The sequence below is a fragment of the Protobothrops mucrosquamatus genome, unplaced genomic scaffold (assembly GCF_001527695.2).
Source record: "Protobothrops mucrosquamatus isolate PMUCROS unplaced genomic scaffold, P.Mucros_1.0 scaffold25, whole genome shotgun sequence".
Taxonomy (NCBI): domain Eukaryota; kingdom Metazoa; phylum Chordata; class Lepidosauria; order Squamata; family Viperidae; genus Protobothrops; species Protobothrops mucrosquamatus.
In genome coordinates, this window is record NW_015386410.1 from 603,989 (window position 1) to 624,916 (window position 20,928).

General features: G+C 41.8%; 1 protein-coding gene across 1 annotated transcript in view; it reads right to left on the reverse strand.

Moving 5' to 3' along the window:
• MAMSTR (MEF2 activating motif and SAP domain containing transcriptional regulator) overlaps positions 1-17,568 on the reverse strand; it is a 43,096-nt gene extending 25,528 nt beyond the window's left edge. Inside the window, exons 1-5 of the mRNA XM_015810928.1 lie at positions 17,517-17,568; positions 7,691-7,756; positions 6,454-6,512; positions 4,472-4,547; positions 1,109-1,258 (exon numbers count right to left, since the gene is read on the reverse strand). Of these exons, the coding sequence (XP_015666414.1) occupies positions 1,109-1,258; positions 4,472-4,547; positions 6,454-6,512; positions 7,691-7,756; positions 17,517-17,568 (403 nt within the window). The remainder of the gene's footprint in view (positions 1-1,108; positions 1,259-4,471; positions 4,548-6,453; positions 6,513-7,690; positions 7,757-17,516) is intronic.
• Between the last annotated feature and the right edge of the window lie 3,360 nt (positions 17,569-20,928).

A 20,928-nucleotide genomic window follows, 5' to 3' on the forward strand; every position in this document is an offset into this window, starting at 1 on the left:
GCAGGCAGGACTGGCCTAGGGGTATTTTAAAGGGGTTTTAAATTAAATTTTTAGTAGAAGCGGCCAAATTTAAATAGTTATTTTTAATCTTTTTAAATTTTGTATTGTATCATTGTTTTAAACTGGCTGTAAGCCGCCCTGAGTCCTCCGGGAGAAGGGCGGGGTATAAATTTAATAAAATCTAAAAATCTAAAAATCTGTTCCTTTTTTTAATCTCATTCTATATAAAATTATCTTATATTGAGCTTGATGATTGATTCATCTACCTCATAAATGTCTAATCAATTTCTGGTTTTGGAGAGCTCACAGTCATCAGAACTCATTTTGGGCCATAGTAGAAGAAGTCCTTGACTTATGACCACAATTGGCACCAGAATTTTTGTTGCAATTGTTAAGTGAATTGTGCCCAATTGCATGAACTTATTTTTGCCATGGTTGTTAAGCAAATCACTGCAGTTGTAAAATGAATCCTGTGTTTGTTAAATAAATCCAGCTTCCCCTATTGCAGGAGTAGGCAACCTTGGCTCTTTTATGACTTGTGGACTTCAACTCCCAGAATTCCTGAGCCAGCATGGCTCAGCTTGAAAACCTCTCCCTTTCCCCTCAAGCATGGCTGGCTCAGGAATTCTGGGAGTTGAAGTCCACGAGTCATAAAAGAGCCAAAGTTGCCTACCCCTGCTCTATTGATTTTGATTGCTGGAAGCCAGCTGGGAAGGTCGCAAATGGTGGTCCCACGACCCAGGGATGCTACCACCCTTGTTAATACATGCTAGTTGCCAACCACCCAAATTTTGATCACATGATGCTGCGAGTTGTAAGTGCAAGGACTAGTCATAAATCACTTTTTTCAGTGCTGTTCCAACTTCAAACGGTTGCTAAATGAATGGTTGTAAGCTAAGGACTATCTGTAACTGAGACTCATTGGTACATTTGAAGCTTTCTTCAATCACAAGATTATAGTTCCAGACATCTCACATCTTTACATCCCCTGTTTTTACTATTTTAAATATGCTTTTCCCCATACAACTGAGAGCAGCTACGAAAGAAAGAAGCTTGCATGAGGCTGTGTTCTCGCCCCCTTCTGAAGCGCTATTAACCATGTCATTACCTGCCACAACATCCTTGATACCAGGATCCAAGGGGAGAATATTTTTCTTCACCAACTCAAGCGGCCCAGGACGGTGCAAGATCTTCTCGCTCAAGTCTTCGGCCAAGCGAGCCTTTTTTTCCTGCAACTCGGAACGGTCCCCTCGAGACACTGAAATGGAGGACCAGAGGGAATTCATCGTTCGGGGAAAGCAAATGAAGTGAAATAAGAACAATCTGGCCAGATCAGAGGGGAGTTTTACCTCGTAGAAGCCTGCATCCACAACAAGATGAGCACCAATAGTTACAAAGGGTTTAATCATCCCCTGGGGTAGTGATGGCGAACCTTTTAGAGACCAAGTGCCCAAAAACTGGCCCGGCCCCGCTCCGCCCCCCGCTCCGCCCGCCCGCAGGGCCACTCACCACAGATTACCCAGGCAGCCTTGCAGCGCCATGACAGCCACGCCCTCTGCCTGCAGCATCATCTGCACGTGATGGGGCGCAAGGGTGGAGTCTTGCCCCTGCTGCCCAGCTGCCATGTGCTTGGATGCGCTGCTCTGCGTGGGCCACACCTGGGGGAGCCTCTCCTCCAAGCAGGCTGCTGGTGAGGAGGGGGTTGCGAGGGGAGGCGGGGCTGGGGCAATGGCCCGCGTGTCCACAGAGAGGGCTCCGAGTGCCACCTCTGGCACCCGTGCCATAGGTTGGCCACCACTGCCCTGGGGATTATTCTGAGTACAGGTAGTCCTCGACTTAACAACCATTAGTTTAGTAACCAAAGTGACAATGGAAGTGCAAAAAAGGGACTTACTTTTACAACCGTCACAGCATCCCCACAGTCACATGATCAAAATTTGGCCGTTGGCACCCAACATGTATTTATGACAGTTGCAGCATCCCAAGTTCATGTGATTGTCGTTTGCGACCTTCGCAATTGGTTTCTGACAAGTGAAGTCAATGGGGGAAGCTAGATTTCCTTAATAACCACATGATTTACTTAACAACTGCAGCAATTTACTTAACAGCTGTGGCAAAAAGGCTCATAAAATGCACAACTCACTTAACAACTGCCTTGCTTAGTGACAGAAATGTTGGGCTTAATTGTAGACATAAGTCGAGGACTACCTGTAGCTAGAAACACAGATGAACTTATTCATGCATAGATGGAGGTTCCATCCTGCCTCTCATTTAGGAATTCAAGATTGTGCACAAAGAAGCTTCTTCTCCAATTTTTTCCCCTCAACATTAACCAGGTGGGACAGATTGGTCTGCAAAAAAGACTGGCTTAAAATGAACATTCTAAATCTTGATTTTGGTTTAAATTCAGAACTTAAGGGGAAAAAAATAACCTGTTTTCCAGAAAAGTGAGTTTATTTTTCCCAAGCTACACCCAGATGTCTAAGATAGTTCAAATTAGAAAGTGAAGGAGAGTGAATATGCAGGGGGAAAGAGGTACTGCATAAGGGGTGGGTTTCCTATAGCACCTGTTACCCACCCCTTAAGGCAGAACACTTTTTCTCTTGGGGGAGAAGATTATCAGAATATATCACTGAGCCTGGAGAATGGGAGGTCTTTTCATTTTCCCCATTAGGGAGTCAGGAGTGGAAAACATGAAGATAATTCCGAGTCCAAAAAGCCTGCTACATCATCTTAACCTCATTCTTTGAAAGGGTAACACCTCTTTGGAGGAGAGCATAGAGAACTCTGTGGAAGAAGAGGGGTTTTTTCCCTACAAAATTTAAGAGCAAAACTCTTTCTTTTCTAAATCTCTCTCCCCGTTATTTATTTATAACTGTGTATGTATTTATTTGAACAGGGCTGTGCTGAGAATTGGTCTTGCCTGCCTAAATGTTTCCCAGAGCTATGATATCCAGCAGCACAGCAAGTGGAAGCTAGAAAGATGGGGCACTATAAAAAACAATTCTTGGAAACAAAAGCGACTGGGGAAATAGGACCCCCAAATCACTAATTGCAAAAAGGGTTTGAAAACAGAAATAAAGTAGGAAAGTACTTTTATGAAAATAGGTTGCCCACCCTCTGACTTTTATAAATGTTGCCAGTGCAGCTCAAAATTTGGTACTAGAGTGCCCTGCTCCCATCCCCATAATTTTCATCCCTATACTTACTATTAAAACACAAATATTCCACTTAGAACTATGGGGAAATGTGAGAGATCAAAACACGATTCCCTCCTGGAAATAGATTTTTAAAAAAGGAAAAGGGGGATCTGGCAGGATTCTGAAGATAGGTAGGTGAAAAATGGATTCCTCAAGAGGATCTGGATCTTGTATCAGGGTTTTAAGACTATTTGCTTGAGTTTGCACCAAATACTCTTACTCTGTATTGACAAAACATAGGTGCCTTGCTCACATAATATACTATGCCTAAAAAAACCAGTATCATGGCTTAATATTCTGGCCTGAATCACACAACATGTTAAGATAATAGTTGTGTTCCCACAACACACCATTCCAGAAACTACTCAACCCATGGCAAGCCTTATCTAGTATGTTATACCAGGGCTTTTCATCCTTTTCAACCATTGTACTACTTTTAAGATATGGCAACATTTGAGTACCACCAGTCGCCTAGCAAGGTGTCAAAAACTTGATGACCAAAAAAAAAGGGAAAAAGTGATAAAGTACAGGTAGTCCTCGACTTACAACAGTTCGCTTAGTGACTGTTCAAAGTTACAATGGCACTGAAAAAAGTGCCCCCAAGCCACAGCCGAGCAAGACACCTGCCTGCCCACCCAGTTGCGCTCTTCCTCCTGTCTGAGGTTTTCATTGTTGTGAGCATTTCTGTTGAGGATTGGCAGTGGGGGGTGGGGTGGGGGGGTGTTTAGTTTTTATTCCCCCCGTCTGCTGGGTGGTTGCAGCAGGTTTTGGTCACTTCACATGACCCTGAGACACTGTGACCGTCATAAATATGAATCAGTTGCCAAGCATCTGAATGTAAATCACAAGACCCTGGAGATGCTGCAACATTCCAGCTGATCGGCGCTTCTTCTGGGCTCAGCAGAAGCACCAGGATTAGTGCTGCTTTCCAGCTGATTGGTGCTTCTTCAGAGCTCAGCAGAAGCACCAGGATCAGTGCCGAGCTCCAGCTGGAGCCTGGTGCTGATCCTGGCGCTTCCTGGAGCCCTGACAGCCCTGCAGCTCTAGCCATCTCCCGCTCAGGCTTGTGTGGTGCTGCCACCGGTTCAGCTCATTCCCCTCCCCTGCTACCACTTTTCTAGGATGGTCGCGTACCACCTGCCAGGTGCCAATGTACCACAGGTGGTACCCGTACCACTGTATAACCCTATGTTATACAAACCCAACATCTTAATTTTCAGATAATGACATGGGATTGGCACAGATGTTTGCAACCTGGCGTTTTCCCCTACCTTCAGCCAGTTGGCCCTTAGCAGAGTTGGTCTTGTGAGGCCGGGGTGAAACCTTGACCTTGGCAGTCTCATTGGCCTGTGAGAAATAAGGGAAAAACATCACCGACACAGCTAATATATCCAGTCAATTTACATATTACTAAAACTCTCTTGTCTGTAAACTTTAATCGGGTGAAACAGCGCATTGTAGGGCAACAATTTTTGAACCAAGGTACCTCAAATTGGCTAACTTACAGAATTCATCCAAAATCGGAATCTATGTTTCCCATAGAATTAAAATTTGACCAATTTTACAAAACATTTCATGACATAATACAAATACCATAAAATGCTATGGTCAACTCCAGGTGTTTGACTGTGCTATACTGTTCAACATGGGCTACTTTCAAGGCAGATATGTTTCTGAATATTTCCCTGAATTTTTAAGAACTTTTCCAGAACATTAGAAGCTTTGCCATTGAAGGTGTTAAGGAATGAGGTAAAGAAATATCTCTGAAATGATGACCCAACAGCTCAAACGGGCTTGTATAGTCATCACTACTAACTGCTTCTTCAGTCTCTCTGTATAACTCTTCCCGTCCAGTAATATATCTCAATCATGGAGTTTTAAGCTGAAATAACTGTTTAGCCTGTGCCTGTGGTTGATTCACTCTCAACCTTGGAAACTTCCAAATATATAGATATCAATTTCCAGAATTTTCTTTAATAATAATGGAGAATTGTGGGAATAGAAGCCTCAGCATTTGGAAATTGCCAAGCCTTGGAAACACTGTACTAGGACAATCAAGAGAAGACAATGAAAAAGTCATGTATAAGGTCTCCTCAACAGAGTACTAACCATGTTTAGACAAGTGTATTTCAGTAAGTCATGTTATGAATGAAACAGGTATGCCAGGTATATTGCTTCATCAGACAACTCAATGAGTCTCTAAATTTATTTCTATGGCTATCTATTTTAGAAGTAGAATTGATGGGATTCTGTGTAGGATTTTAAATTTGGATGATGCCACTGCATGTCTTTAAAAGAAGGAGATTCAGATTACACTTGGTGTTCAGATCTAATATCATAGGTAATATAAACACGGCTGGAAACCTAATGAGATAAGTTTTGGATATAGGAGAGTACATGTGTTTCCAACCCATGGATATCATAAACTATCTTTCTCTGCCTAGATTTTGGAAATGCACTGTTGATCACACTAGGAATTCAGAGTAGTGATACTACAGGACAATCGACTTCCCTTGGAGGCTTCACTTTGTTCCATGTTAAGTGGGAATTGTGGGTGCTTATTCATTGCATTTGGAAAGCACTCTATTGGAAAAGGCAGAAATAAGCATATTTAGCAAGATGGACCAATGGCCTAAATCAGCCCTATCCAGTTCACTAAGATGGGATGGTGGGAAAGGAGACAGAGTTTGAAAAGCTTATGTACATTTTGAGGTAAGCCAGCAGCTATGGCCGATGCAGAACATGGATCTCTACTTAGATCAGTGGTTCTCAACCTTTTTAATACCGCGACCCCAACCGGTCGTAAGTTGAGGACTAAACTGGTTGTAAGTCGAGGACTACCCAACTGGTCACAAATCGAGGACTTTCCCTGCCTGGGAGCGCCGCACATGCATGGTTCCGCCCCCTGCGCCGGCCGAGGCGTAGCTCGCAAGCTGCAGAGACGGAGCAGGCCGACCACCAGCTGGCCCAGCCCAAGGGAGGTAAGGCACCCGCCGGAAAAGGGGGAAAAAAATGGCGGACAAAAAAAATGACGGACAAAAAAAATGGCGGACAGCCTTGCTTGGCGACCCCCATGAAATGGTCAATCGACCCCAAATGGGGTCCCGACCCACAGGTTGAGAACCACTGACTTAGATGCCATTCTTACTGAAGGCTAGCCCAACTCTTGAAAGTGGATTGTCCAATAGCATGCCAGGAAAATCCCTGTGATTGTTTTATGCTGCTAAAATTCTTAAATCCCATTTATACTCACCCTGGTCTGCCCTTGTGTCCCACTAGGCTGTGAGAAAGTGGGGAGGGATTTGCTGAGCCCTGGAGGGGTAAAAAGGAAAAAAAAAATCAGATGAGCCCTAAGAGGAAGTGTTCTGCCATCCATCACTACGCTTCTCCCAAATTTAGGAGCATATACAGGGTAGCCCAATCCTTTTAGAAAATGGAGAGATTTGGACACAACCCCAGCTGAGTCTTTTGACATGTTTTCACCCAAGCCACTCTTGTATTCTCAATTTATTTAAAATGGCTATGTTATTTAGGCTTAGTATTTTATTCCATTTGATTGCAAAATCTGCTGTCTGGCACAGAACTGATTGTTTGGGGGTTTCTCTTTTAAAATGTCATTTGTCAAAAACATTCCTTATTATGCATGACAAAAAGGAGACCCTTCTATCCATTTAGCATTATGCTATTAGCCATTTTGGATCAAGCTGTTGTTATGGCTCTTGGTAGGAGAGATACATTTTGGCACTTCCATTGTAGAAATCAAAGCAAATGTTGAATTGTAACTTTTCAAAACTTGCATTGACTGGACATTCTCTTGAATGGGTTAGCTGAAGTTCTCTCTTGGGTGTTCCCCAGAAATCAAGGAATCCAAGCAGTGGTGTTACTGATTTTGTTTTCTGCTGAAATTCGTTAGTATATAGCTAGTCCTCTACTTATGACCGTAATGGAACTGGCTCATCATGGCTGTAACTCGTGATGGTTGTAAAACAGAATCATCACGTGACCCACTTGATTTTTTTTTGTGGCAGTTGCTAAGCAAATGCCATGATCATTAAAGGTTCCCTGTGGGTGCAGTTTTGCCAAAAACTGAAAGTAGCTGCAGTTTTCAGCGAAAGCATCATAAAACATGATCACATAACTGTTGGCAGTTGCAAACAATCGTAAATGTAGCCTGGTGTGCAAGCGCCCTAAATTAGGTCATGTTTCCTGGGAGGGCAGGCCTGACTATCATAACTTCCAATCTGGGTTGTTAAGTAGCCCCTAGGAATGTCCTTCAAAACTGTGAACAGTTACTAAGCAACTGATTGTAAGTCAAGGACTACCTATAGTAAGCAGAAATTCAAAGGGTGCAGCTTTCCCTTCATGTCAGGAAAGCATTCTACATTAATATTCTGATGTTGATGCCAATTCTTTTCCCAGGCATCCACTCCTCTCCTCTCCTCCCGCATCTTGTTTGCCATCTGATTCTCTTGGATTTTTACGAGGCTCACCTGGAATTAAGTGTCGTTCGGAGAGCTGCTCTTGGGACCTCCGATGCTGCATTCGCATTTGGAGGACTGCAGAGAGGCCACAAGGAACGTATCACAGGAATGATGGGTTGCATCAGCCGAGGAGTACATGGAAGCATAAAGTGAAATGTACATGCTAAAATCAAACTCACTGAAAACGCACGCCAGATAACAGAGCAACAGTGCTGGTCTATGATTTGAGATTAGTGATTATGGTGCAATGTGTCAATAAGTGCTATAAATGATGTTGGCAATGTTTAAAACAAGGCTGTCCAACCTTGGCAACTTTAAGACTTGTGGCAGGCTGGGGAATTCTGGGAGTTGAAGTCCGCAGGTCTTCAAGTTGCCAAGGTTGGACATCCCTGCGTTAAAAGAACAAGCCAGCCTGTCCTTCTGGTGAATACTCAGCTGCGTTACCAAACTGAGGATTATTTTTCCCCAAAGTTCAGCTCAGAATGTAAAACAGAGATTTTTCTGCTATTGTGCATACATGTATTCAGTCTTCTCCCCGCATCTGCTGCCTGATAGAGTCTGGCTGGCAGAGAAGATTCTTTTAAATAAATTATGCTGAATGCAACTCAATTGGGCTGCTGTGACTTGTTGTGGCTTCCCTCCAGGGCAAAAGCTGGGGATATTATGCAAAGGTGCCTGGGCACAGCACCTTCAGGATGCATGTATCAAACTAACAAGGTGGGAGGCAATTTTTCCCCCCCTCCCGAAGGCTCACATGGCAGGCTTGTAATAATCCCCTTCTAAATGGAGCTGAAGTGAGGTTACTCAGCACTACTTAATATTTTAAAAGCAAAAATTAAACAGACAAATCAAAAGAAGCGGGTGGAAACAAGTTCACCATGAGAGCTGTATTTAATCTCCTTCGACAGCTGTCCAAGTGGGGCGAAGATGTAATTGAGGCATCCATCTGCCATCCAGCAGAGAGATTTCGACCCTGGCAGGGATGGGGGTGGGTGGGAAGTAACACTCTAGAGGCCCTGTTTTGCTTGCACCGTGTTCTTCTGGTATAAATCTTCCACTGGTAGTGCGTTATGTATTAAATAGGGTACGTGGGAGACAAGGACAATGTAGATCTGCAGATCTAAGGTCCTTCCATTTAACACAGATAGGTCAAACTGGGCCCCATAACCAAACAGGCCCTCATTGCACTGGTTTCCTTTGATTCTCCATCACAGGTCAAATATCCTTCTAATTATGGGTGTCTTAAACCAATTCAGAGAAGTAATGAGAACTCTACAGGCTCTACAGCATTTGCCCTGTTGTTCCCCTAAGCTGTGTTCTGGTTAGACACTCTTTTCTTCCCCACCCCCTATATTTCTTTATGTCCAGGGAACATGGGAGAGATACAGGAAAGCACAGCCCTTGATTAACACTTAAACCAGGGGTCTTCAAACTTGGCCCTTTTATGACTTGTGGACTTCAACTCCCAGAATTCCTCAGCCAGCGTACCTGACCAAGTTTGAAGACCCCTGACTTAAACAAAGAGATAAATTGTCTTTTCTTAAATAAATTGAAATGGTTTATCAAAGTCAATGGATTCCACTCAGTCTGGGCCTACTCTTGCACTAAATATATTTCTAACTCTGCCTGTTAGACAGATGGAAGCATTTTCTATGCTAAAAGAGAGAAGTTAGTGCATTGTAGTGGTCAAGATGTAGGACCAAGGGCAGGGAAATGCAGGATCTAGTCCCTGCTCAGTCACAGAAGCTTCCTGGATGATTTTAAGTTGAGCCCTCTTTCTTGGTCCAGCCTATCTCACAGGGCTGTTGTGAAGGTAAGTAGATTTTATCTACTTAAGTACAGGTAGTCCTCAACTTATCAACAGTCACTTAGTGACTGTTCAGAGTTATGACAGACCTACTTTGGGGCTACCTATGACCGGAAGTTCTAATGCACCCCCATCCAGTGGTCACCTAACCAACCCATTTTACAACCATCACGGCTGATGACAATGAAGGGCAGGCTCCATTATGGCTGTAAGGACTACCTATATGCTTAATCATAAGCATATACCTAATTAAAATATTAGACTAGATTCTGAACCTTTCTCAGACTTTTCCTTCCACTTCCACTTCCACTTCAAAAGTTCCCATTTCACAATTTCCTCTTTCTTCTATAATGTCTACTTTGATTGGCCGTTCTGTTACCCAATCATCATACTCCCAAAGACTCCCATGGAATGACTAGATTTAATTAGAAAGACAGTCCCTTCCTGTAATGGGAAATAGGAATAACCTTGAGGAATAGGAGGAAGAGCTACAAAGAAGACAACAGCCAGATAAGAGAAATTTGACTCCCAGGCAGAAATGTAATTTGAGAAAGCTAACCCTCCCTAATTCTCATGGAGACTAAAACAGGGGGGGGGGAATAAATCCAGACACACAAGATTCTATTACTATAAACCTATAATAAAAGTATTAGCCATCATAACTCTGTACCTCTTAGTCTCAAACTACAAATTAGCAAGGGACTGAGCACATTATCTGAAATATGGGATGTTGCTCTGCTTTTTCTTTGTAATGTTTTATTTATATCTATTATGCTACAATAAAAGTGAAGGTGGAGATCAAGACTATGTGAACAAGGGCCCACACTTTTTGTGTGCATCACACATTCAATCATGCAGTCCAGATTGCCACCTTGACTTTTTGGGGACATGTCTGGTTGACCCTTTTTAAAGACAGAAAGGGAGAAAACATGTCGGAGAGTGAATATGAACAATGCAGAATACGGATTTGGTAAAAGAGAACAGGCAAAGCTGCTATTTGATTATGGGCAAAAAGTGACACCACAAATGGATCCAATGAATTCAGTGCTGTCTGCAAGCCTCAGTTTAATTCTATAACAGTGATGGCGAACCTTTTAGAGACTGAGTGCCCAAACTGCAACCCAAAACCCACTTATGTATCGTCGGATGCCGGGTGAGCGTGGCCCATTGGGTGGGCATGGCTGTGGTGGTAACGACAGACTGGGTGGGACTAAAAAGTTCAATCAATCAATTCCAATTTTGCGAGATCTTTTTTCCCCCCGCAAAAAGTTGAAATTGATTGATTAATTGAACCTTTCTTTTTTGCACACGGCAGCGGGGGCCTAAAGCAAAAAGGTTTCATAAAACCCAGCTGAAGGCCTAGGACTGGGGCGATGGCGCATGTGCCTACAGAGAGGGCACTGCGTGCCACTACGGCTCTATAAAATGGATTCAAAATGATCTGAGTGATCTCAGAACCACTGAACCATATCTTTCAAAGACCCTGGGGCACCAGAGAATGATCAGAAGACTGGAAAAGAGCTGATGTAGTTCCTATCTTCAAAAAAGGGAGAAAAATGGAACCAGAAAACTACAGACCTATCAGCCTGACATCAATGCCTGAGAAGATTCTGGAAAAGATAATCAAGCAGTGACTATACGAACATGTAGAGGCAAACAAAGTCATAACAAAAAACCAACCTAGGTTTGTCAAAAATAAATCATGCCAGACAAATCTTATTGCATTCTTTGACAAAGTGACAAGATTAGTGGACCAGCAAAATTCTGTAGATATAATTTACTTGGACTTCAGTAAGTAATTTGATAAAGTACACCACAACCTACTACTTAATATGATAGAAAAATGTGGGTTAGACAGCATCACCACCAGATGGCTGACCAACTGCATTCAATGTGTAGTCCTTAATGGAACTGAATCTACAGGGTGGGAAGTATGCAGTGGGATACCCCAAGACTCTCTCTTAGGCCCAGTACTCTTCAATATCTTCATCAATGATTTGGATGAGGTAATAGAAGGAGAATTCATTAAATTTGCAGATGACAACAAGCTGGCAGGAATAGCCAATACTCCAGAAGATAGGCTCAAGCTACAGAAGGATCTTGACAGACTTGAACATTGGACCCTATCTAACAAAATGAAATTCAATGATGAGAAAAGTAACGTTGTACATTTAGGCAAGAAAAACAAAACACACAGGTATAGAAAAGATGGTACCTAGCTCAATAGTAATAACTGTGAGAGGAATTTTGGAGTCCTTAGTGGACAATGACTTAAATATGAGCCAGCAGTGTGCTGCAACTGCCAAAAAAACCAATGCAGTTCTAATCTGCATTAACAGAAGGACATTATCAAGATCATGTGAAGTGTCAATACTACTTCATATGCTTTGGTAAGACCACACTTGAAATATTGCATCCAGTTTTGGTCATCAAGATATAAAAAAGATGTTGAGACTCTAGAAAGAGAGCAAGGAAGAGCAACAAAGATGACTGAGAGACTGGAAGTTAAAACATACGAAGAATGATTGCAGGAAATGGGTATGTCTAGTTTAATGAAAAGAGGGACTAGGGGCAGTGGTGGGATTCAGCTGGTTCGCACCAGTTTGGCAGAACTGATAGCTAATTTTTTGTTGAGTTCTGGCCCAGGCCCAGAATGGACTTCTGGAAGGGGCATCCACACAGAGAACTGGTTGTTCACATATTTGAATCCCACCACTGACTAGGGGTGATATGATAGTATATTCCACTATCTAACGGGCTGCCATAAAGAAGGGTGTGTGTGTTAACCTATTCTCCAAAGCACCTGAAGCCAGAACAAGAAGCAATGGATGGAAACTAATTAAGGAGAGAAGCTACCTAGAACTAAGGAGAAATTTCCTGACAGTTAGAACAATTAATCAGTGGAATGATTTGCCTCCAAAAATTGTGAGTGCTCCAACATTGGAGGTTTTTAAGAAGAAACTGGACAGCCGTTTGTCTGAAATGGTATAAGGTTTCGTGCCTGAGCAGGTTTGCCATGCTTAAAAACTACTGTACATCAATTGCTTGAAATTTACAAACCAATTATTTTTTTAAAAAAAGCAAGAAAACCGATACAGAATTGTTTTAAATAGATAAATAAAATTTGGATGATAAAGCAACACTGTTCCTCTGAAACTATTTCTTTGAGTTCTAGGATTGTTGTCATTAAATAAAACGAGACTGATTGGAATACTGGGAAATACCACGAAGGATCATGTTACATGTGTTCATGTAACATTTGTCAATGATATAGCTGAAAGGGAAAATGCTGCAGCTTAAGCAAAACATGGGCACAAGTGCATGTACACCTTCACATGTACATAATCTCTCTCTTTCAGGCATACCCAGAAAATGGAACTGAAATGGAAAGTGCTACCAGATGGCTAGATTAAAATCAGTGTCGAAGAAAGTAAGAATTACAGTAGTGTGCTTTGGCTAATACATTACTACAATTGAACCTTATGGACCTGAGTCTGCAGCAGCAGCACCCCGCCCCTCCAGTTTTTACAAATTATATGCATGATTACTGTCACTTGAGAATAAACATAATGAAAAACTAGAGGAGAATTTTAGAACTGAACAAGAAATTCTGCTCATAAGGTCTACAGCAGGGGTCCCCAACCCCCGGTCTGTGGACCGGTACTGGGCAGCGCATGCCAGCAACTGGTCCACACAAACAAGCAAAACCCAATCCGTGGGATGCAGGCAGCACACAAAACCATGCACTCTCCGGTCTGTGGAAAAACCTTTCTCCATGAAACTGGTCCCTGGTGCCCAAAAGGTTGGGGACCTCTGGTCTATAGTATAGAGCAGGAGTATCCAACTTTAAGACTTGTGGACTTCAACTCCCAGAATTCCCCAGCCAGCCAGTTGAAGTCCACAAGTCTTAAAGCTGCCAAGTTTTAAAGCTGCTGTAGAGGATTGGATGGGCAATTGAGTTTGCTAACAAGATAAGCTTGTTTTGTGTAAAAGAGCTGATGAATAATGGATGCACAAAATTGTTCCTTATGGTCATTCCCCAAGAAAAGAAATATATCAGCCTACGGGTGCAATGATGAGACCATTTAAGACACCTGCATAGATGGGCCAGCCATATGGTGCACCTCAAAAACAACAGATGGACTTCCCGCTTTGCAGATTGAATTCCCGGGGATCAAGTACATTTCCTTGGCATACCTAAAATGTGTGGAGATGATCCAATGACACAACTTTTTAGTCTCTGCTGAAAATCACTTGCTTAAGATAGAATGGAATGGTGTATTGTTGGTTTGCACTCACATTGGGAACAGGCACAGAAAAGCTGAGTGTAGCAATGGATTTTCACTGCAGATAAATGCAGAAAGAACAAGAAATATCCAGAATTTTCTCTCTAGAGCAAATCCTTGGGTATTTCTTGTTTGTTCTGCATTTATCTCTTTCATCCTCTACCATTAAGAGAAGACCTGTGTTTCTCAACATACACTACAGCGGTAAATGCTTCTTAACATGTGGATTTCCCACTTGACCCAAATGACCCATATGGAAATATCAGTTCAATGAAAAATCAGGAAAAACTCACAATCCCATCAGTTCCACAAATATATACAACAGTGCTTTCAAAAGCCAATATTATATATCGGTGGTGGCGAACCTACGGCACAGGTGCCAGAGGTGGCACTCAGAGCCCTCTCTGTGGGCACACGCGCTGTTGCCCCAGTCTTAGTCCTTCAGCTGGGTTTTATAAAACCTTTTTGCTTTAGGCCTCCGTCGCTGTGTACAAAAAAAAAAGGTTCAATCAATCAGTCAATTTCAACTTCTCACGGGAAAAAAAAGATCTTGCAAAGTTGGAATTGATTGATTGAACTTTTTAGTCCCACCCAGTCTGCCGTTACCACCACAGCCACGCCCACCCAATGGGCCACACCCAGCCAATGGGCCATGCCCACCCGGCACCCGACGATGCATAACTGGGTTTTGGGTTGCAGTTTGGGCACTCGGTCTCTAAAAGGTTCGCCATCACTGTTATATATATTTTCCAAAAAGGCGGCTTATTTTATTTTATTGATTAAATTTGTATGCCATCCATCTCGCTATCCAAAGTGACTTTGGGCGGTTTACAATGTAATAAAACAGAAATATAAAAACAATTAAAAATACAAAAACAATTAAAAATACAAGGATTAAATAATGCTACATGAAGATTGTTATAACAGTACATGCAAATGCTGCTAATTTAGGAAAGGCAGCTGAAATGGGACACTTGGAAGACTCCTTGGCATCTCCCACAGGAGGAATGGGAGCTCAAAAAATAGCTCAAAAACCATGTTCTGTTCCTCACAACACAACACCACTGATGGATCAAAACGACATGAAACATTTGGCATTTCTCTAATCCAAATCCTTTGAGTTTTTCGCCTCTAAAGAGATTTAAGTTGGAATTTCAGCCAGAATTCTTAATACATTATAGGTATAGAATTACAATTCCTATCATCAACTATGAAGGCAGAATCATGACTGTCTTTTCTAACTCAGATATCTCCCTGCCTTCAGTTTCTTGGGAGAGCTGATTTGCACTCTGACCCTGGAAAGAAAAGGTCATTGGTTGTTCTAAACCCAGGAAGCAAAACAGACCACCGATGGCCTTTTGCTTATCATATCGCTGGGCACAGAGATTGCTGGGAGGCAAACTCAGGTGGAAGGCATCTTGGAGATCACCTAACCAAGTGTTTTCCAACCTTGGGAACTTTAAGTTGTGCCTCCACACACATCTTAAAATTCCCAAGGTTGGGAAACACAGGTTTAGATGATTTTTAAGATGACCTAAACTAACACTTGCTCACTGCTGGAAACTGGTTGCTAAGGCATTACGGCCAGATGGCATCCACTTTCTGCTGAACTAGTTCCAGAGTAGGAAATTTCTACCTCCCAAGAAAGTCTGCTCTATTACTGAACAGCTTTCGTCTTATAGAGTTTTTCCTAAAGGTTAGCCAACATCTGCTTCCCTGCATGTCTCACTCTACCCATTGAGGCTAGTCTTACCCTCTGGTGCAACAGAATGCTGCTGCTCCACATTCTGGTTGGCAATCTTTCAGAAATTCAGTGACATGGAAACCTGAACTCAACTCGCTAGGTATGAATTCAAAAGGCATTTGAGAACTTTTTTTTGAAAAGTCGCTCTGTTCGTTGAAATCCCCCTACTGTACCCTCCTTCTGGGGACAATGGCTCCCTGGCAAGGGTAATCCTTGGGGGCAAGGAAGAGCACCGCAGGGGTGGGTGAGATAGGTGAGCCCCCGTTGCCCATCCTCCAAGAGCAGGCACGTCATATCTCTGGAGGGTGGGATTGCTCCAAGCGTTTCTATTCCTGTGCCCCCTGCTTGGCTGGCATTTCTCCTGTTGTCAGCAACAGCTGGGGTGACGCCACTAGCTATTTATTTAAAAGGATGGAAATACAAGATGCCCCTGATTCCCAGGCCAGAGGCTGTCAGGGCTGGGGTGGTGGGTGATACCCACAGAATATGCAGTATAAAGCACCTTCGTATGGGACACATGGGCACCTAGGTGGGGATTAATTGCAGACAGTTCCATGTATCTGACCAAAGAAACATTTGATTGCACCCTACATTCTCATTTTCAAGAAGTTTGTCAAGCCATGGAAGAAAATTTAGAGGAACAATCTTAGCAATCAGTCAACTGATCAGCATGAACAAAAGTTTGCATCAAAATTAGCTGTAGGTGTGTTTCTGAAATCCTGTAAGTAGTATAATCCTGTACAACTGAAAACTGACAGTTTTGGTGGGGGTGTAGTCCTTGATGGGTCCTTGATTGGAGTATAGTTTTCCACCTGGCTGTTTGTCTGTTGCTGATCCCTGCTTATCTGAATGTGGGCCGCTGGAGAGAATGCGCTCTAATCTGTTTCCTTCCAGGTTTTTTTTAATTGTCACTTTTAGATTTTTTTTTTAAATTGTCTCTTTTGAACAACTAACCACACACTCCCTTGCACTGATGAAGTTGCCTGGTTGGTAATGAAATGTCTACAAGCAAACAACCAAGCTCAGGGACCACCAAGAATTTCAAAGTTCAACCCTGAGCTACAGGTATTCTCTTCTGTTGGGCCAATGCTATACTGCCATCAAGTTTTATAATCCAGAATACCTGAAAGCTGTTAAGTGGCCTGACCTTGCATTTAAATAACACATATTTTCATGGAGGCATTTCAGAAACTCTGGCAATACCATAAAAATAAAAAAGTGTGGAATAATTCTGAAGAATATTTTACCATAAATGGGGAGGCACGCAACATTGAATACAATACTATTGTACAATGACTATTAAAAATACCCAGAAGCAGGTTGGGTTTTTTAGGAGTTTGAGCCTAAAGAAAATGATTATAAGAGAACATCTTTCATTCATAAGCAGTGCTGGGCCATAAAACTAAGGCTTCTGGTGAAAAAAATTGTCCTTGCAACTAGAATGATATTATATTGGTCTAAATGTGTATGTTCTGCTGCTTTGACTTTGTTATGAGCCTGGAAGGAATACTTGCTTGATTATTTTACTTATAGGTAGTAATCAACATATGACCGCTTATAAATTTAGACTGTGTGAAGTTACAATGGCTGTGAAATGGCCCTTTATGGCCCTTAAAACACCAGCAGCAGTCACATGACCATATGTCAGGCAGGTCAGCTTTACCACCTGCCACGATATTCCATAGTCATGTGATTGTGATTCGCAATGGTTTTTTTTTTTTTTTTTTTGCCAGTTTCTGGCTTTTTTGTAAAATTCTGGCCAAAAACATTCTTTCAAATGAATGAGTTTGCTTGATGACTGTGGCATTTGCTTAATGACTGCCGCAAAAAAGCTGGAAAATGATTTCTGATCTTGTGGGGTGCCTTGACTTACCACTATAATGACTTACGACTGGATTTCTAGTCTCAATTACAATAGTAAATTGAGGACTATCTGTATGGTATGACATATGCTAAATGATCTGCTTGTATCCTTAATTCTTCTTTTGCTACTCTTACCTGATTTACTTCTGTTGTCCATGTTCTGGTCATTGCTACTGCCATTTCTCATCAGAGAATGACAGTGTAATTCTACAACAGGCCATCGAAATTGTAATGGTTAAGGTACCAGGCTAGAAACCAAGCAACCATTATTTCCAGTTCTATTTTTGGTACAAAACCAGCTGCGTAACCTTGAGCCAGTCATTCTCTCTCAGCTCTAGGAAGCAGTCAAGGGCTAACTACCTCTGAAAATCTTGCCAAGAAAACTGAAGGGATTCGTCCAGGCAGACACCAAGACTACTGATTCGAAGGCACAAAAAGAAAAATGTTGATGTTAGTGATAATAATTTATTACACCTGTATGCTGCCCAACTGTCAACGACTCTAGATGGCTCATAACAATCAAAGGAATTACAATAAAATCAATAAAGCATAATAATATAAAAGTTAAGGGTCCCAGTCTCTCTCACTAAAGGCCTGGGTGAAGAGCCAGCTCTGCATGGCTCTTCTAAAAAACAACAGCAGAGCAGGTACCATCTGGATCTCAATGAAGACAATCCAGATGTCCATGCAGAAACTCTGCTCTTGAAGATATCATATTTCTTATCTGCATAGGTTGGGCAACCCAACAGGAAAGTCAGACCTCCCAGGTAAACCAGATAGGAAACACGATTAGATGAGCCAAAACTGCTTTATTATAAGACTACATTAACAGACTCTTGAAAGTCTGAAAGTACAAACTCCATTTAACTGTTAGCTCCATTTGGGAGGGTCGTTGCTTAGTTTCTTTCTTTGGCCACTTAGTGATTGTGGTCTTTGCCTCTTGTCTGATTGTTTCCTCCCTTTTCCTCAAGGTCATCCATGCATTTCATTACAGCTAGTAAAGGGGGCTTAGAAAGTCATTCTGAATATATTTTTTTAAAGTCTTCAGATCTGAAGGATATCCTTGAGAACCAAGGCAGACTCCTATTCTGCTTGAGGCATACCAAGAGCCAACTGTCAAATTAAATTTTAAACCAGTATTTTTCAACCATGGCCATTTAAAGATGTGTGGACTTCAATTCCCAGCATTCCCCAGTCTAAAGCAATTATTAGAGGTGAAATCTTTGAAAATGAAAGATGGCGGGTCTTTCCCCTTTCCCAGCCTCCCCTCCACCCACCATATTCAAAAGTTTCTTATGGGCAATCCATAAATACATGGATTGCCCATTTTTTTCTCCACCTCCATTTTCATTAAATGCAAAATCAAATGACCTTGGCTCAACTCATGGAATAAAGAGCAGTGCATTTATACCATCAATATATTCAAATTTAAGGCCAGCCTGTGTTTTAAGTAGGCAGCTGACTGAAAGAAGTGAGCTACTACTTTCTTAGTACTTTTTGCTCTGTGCCATATTACAAGTAATCAGCCAGGGAAAGACATGTGCAGTCTTGATTCCTGGATTGTCTATGAGATGTCATTTTGTCCTTTTAATTGAAACTTAAACATTCATAAATCCATAATTATGTATGGCTTATGTATATGTATGTGTATGGCGGGGGATGAGTGGGTTGGGATATCTTTGGATCAAGAACATAACCATCACTACTATCAAGGATCCCCAGACCTGGATACAAGTGCAAATCTAGAATCAAACCCGCCCAAACTTTTTCGCACATTTATCAGGATGCAATTCAATAAGAATCTTTCTTGCAAACCAGCATTTTTCAACCGTGGCCATTTTAAGATGTGTGGACTTCAATTCCCAGCATTCCTCAGTCTAAAGCAATTATTAGAGGTGAAATCTTTGAAAATGAAAGATGGCGGGTCTTTTCCCTTTCCCAGCCTTTCTTGCAAACTAGCTGAAGTCATATTAAAAACTTGACTGCACTTTACTGGCATTTGATTTCCTATTATAGTTATTTATTAAATGAAAGCAGTTTAAATCCATCATTTCTTCTTCCCATCTTTTCCATATTTTAATGGATTATTTTTCATGCACTTCATGGTTTTGGAGAAGCTCAGTGATTGTTGTTGGTTGACATAACTGACATCTCTGACCTAAAAGGCCTGATTCTTGGCTTCTCTCTAACAACCACTGATTTTGCTGCAGTGTTCCTACAGCAACACTACAACACAGGCAATTATACTGGAATTCTGTTGGGAAGAAAACTCTGATCTTAATCTTATCATCCATGGAATGGTTAAATTATATGAAAATATTTCTCCACACTTACTAGAATACTTCTAAATATGCTACAAGGCAAAAGTTGGCTCTAATTAAGTTTGGGGGATGAAAATTTTAAATAATTAAAAAGCTGCTTTAGTTCAAATGAAACCATTGACCTTTCTAGATCTATTTTTTTTTAATCCAGACTGGAATTGCAACTTTGCAGAATTTGGGGGGGAACTTTATCCAGCCCTACCTGGAGATGCCACAAATTGGTCCTCTGACCTTTTGCCACTGAGCTTTGCAGAGCATTTCCCAGTGTAATAAAATATAAAGTATATTTATAACATAAATTTTGCAACATAAAAGCAGCAGGCAACAACCAAGAAAGCAGCAGGCAAAAGAACTAATAAAGGGGTCCAACTTACACTGCTTCTCTTTTATCTCGCATAGGTATAAGGGTTAAGCCAGTGTTTTTCAACCCTGTCAACTTTAAGATGTGTGGACTTCAACCCCCAGAATTCCCCAGCCAGCTTTGCTGGGAGATGAAATCCACATATCTTAAAGTTGCCAAGGTTTAAATTGGTTTAAATCAACCAGCCATCAATAGTTGAATTTATAATGGTGCTGGTTGGGAATTCTGGGAAGTGAATGAATAGTCTATTTTGGAGAATATATAATTTGCAGCATTATTGTAATGACATCATTTGCTCTTCCTGCAGACACTCACCATATTAAGTAGAGGAAGCTGGGCTAAATTGTTTTCTCACAGAGCAGGAGATGGTTGGGGAAGGGGAAAAGTAAAACTAAAGCTTAAATACTAGGTCATTGGGCCCCAAATCCTCAGAATGTAAATAACAAAGACAAGCAACAAAAGCATAGTTTCATTATCTGATGACATGAAGATGCAAAGAATGAAAAATGGCCTGGGAGTTCCATTAGGGAAGGGATTGGGATAGCTGGGCTTCCAACCCAAAAGTACAAAATGCTTCCTGTCTTTTGAAATGACACACCAATACTGGTCCTACCTACCAGAGCGAAATCTTCTTCGAATGAGCATGGACTGTTCAGATGCCAGAAGTGTCATCTTTGGCTGCTTTTGGAGCTACAGATCCCAAATGTGAAGTAGGCCCCACTGATATTTAGCAACACTGGCAGGAAAAAAAAAAGAAGGTGAGAAGGTAGTAGTAGTAGTGTGGTAAAGGAGAAGGGGGAAGAAATAGAAGAAGAAGAAGAAGAAGGAGGAGGAGGAGGAGGAGGAGGAGGAGGAGGAGGAGGAG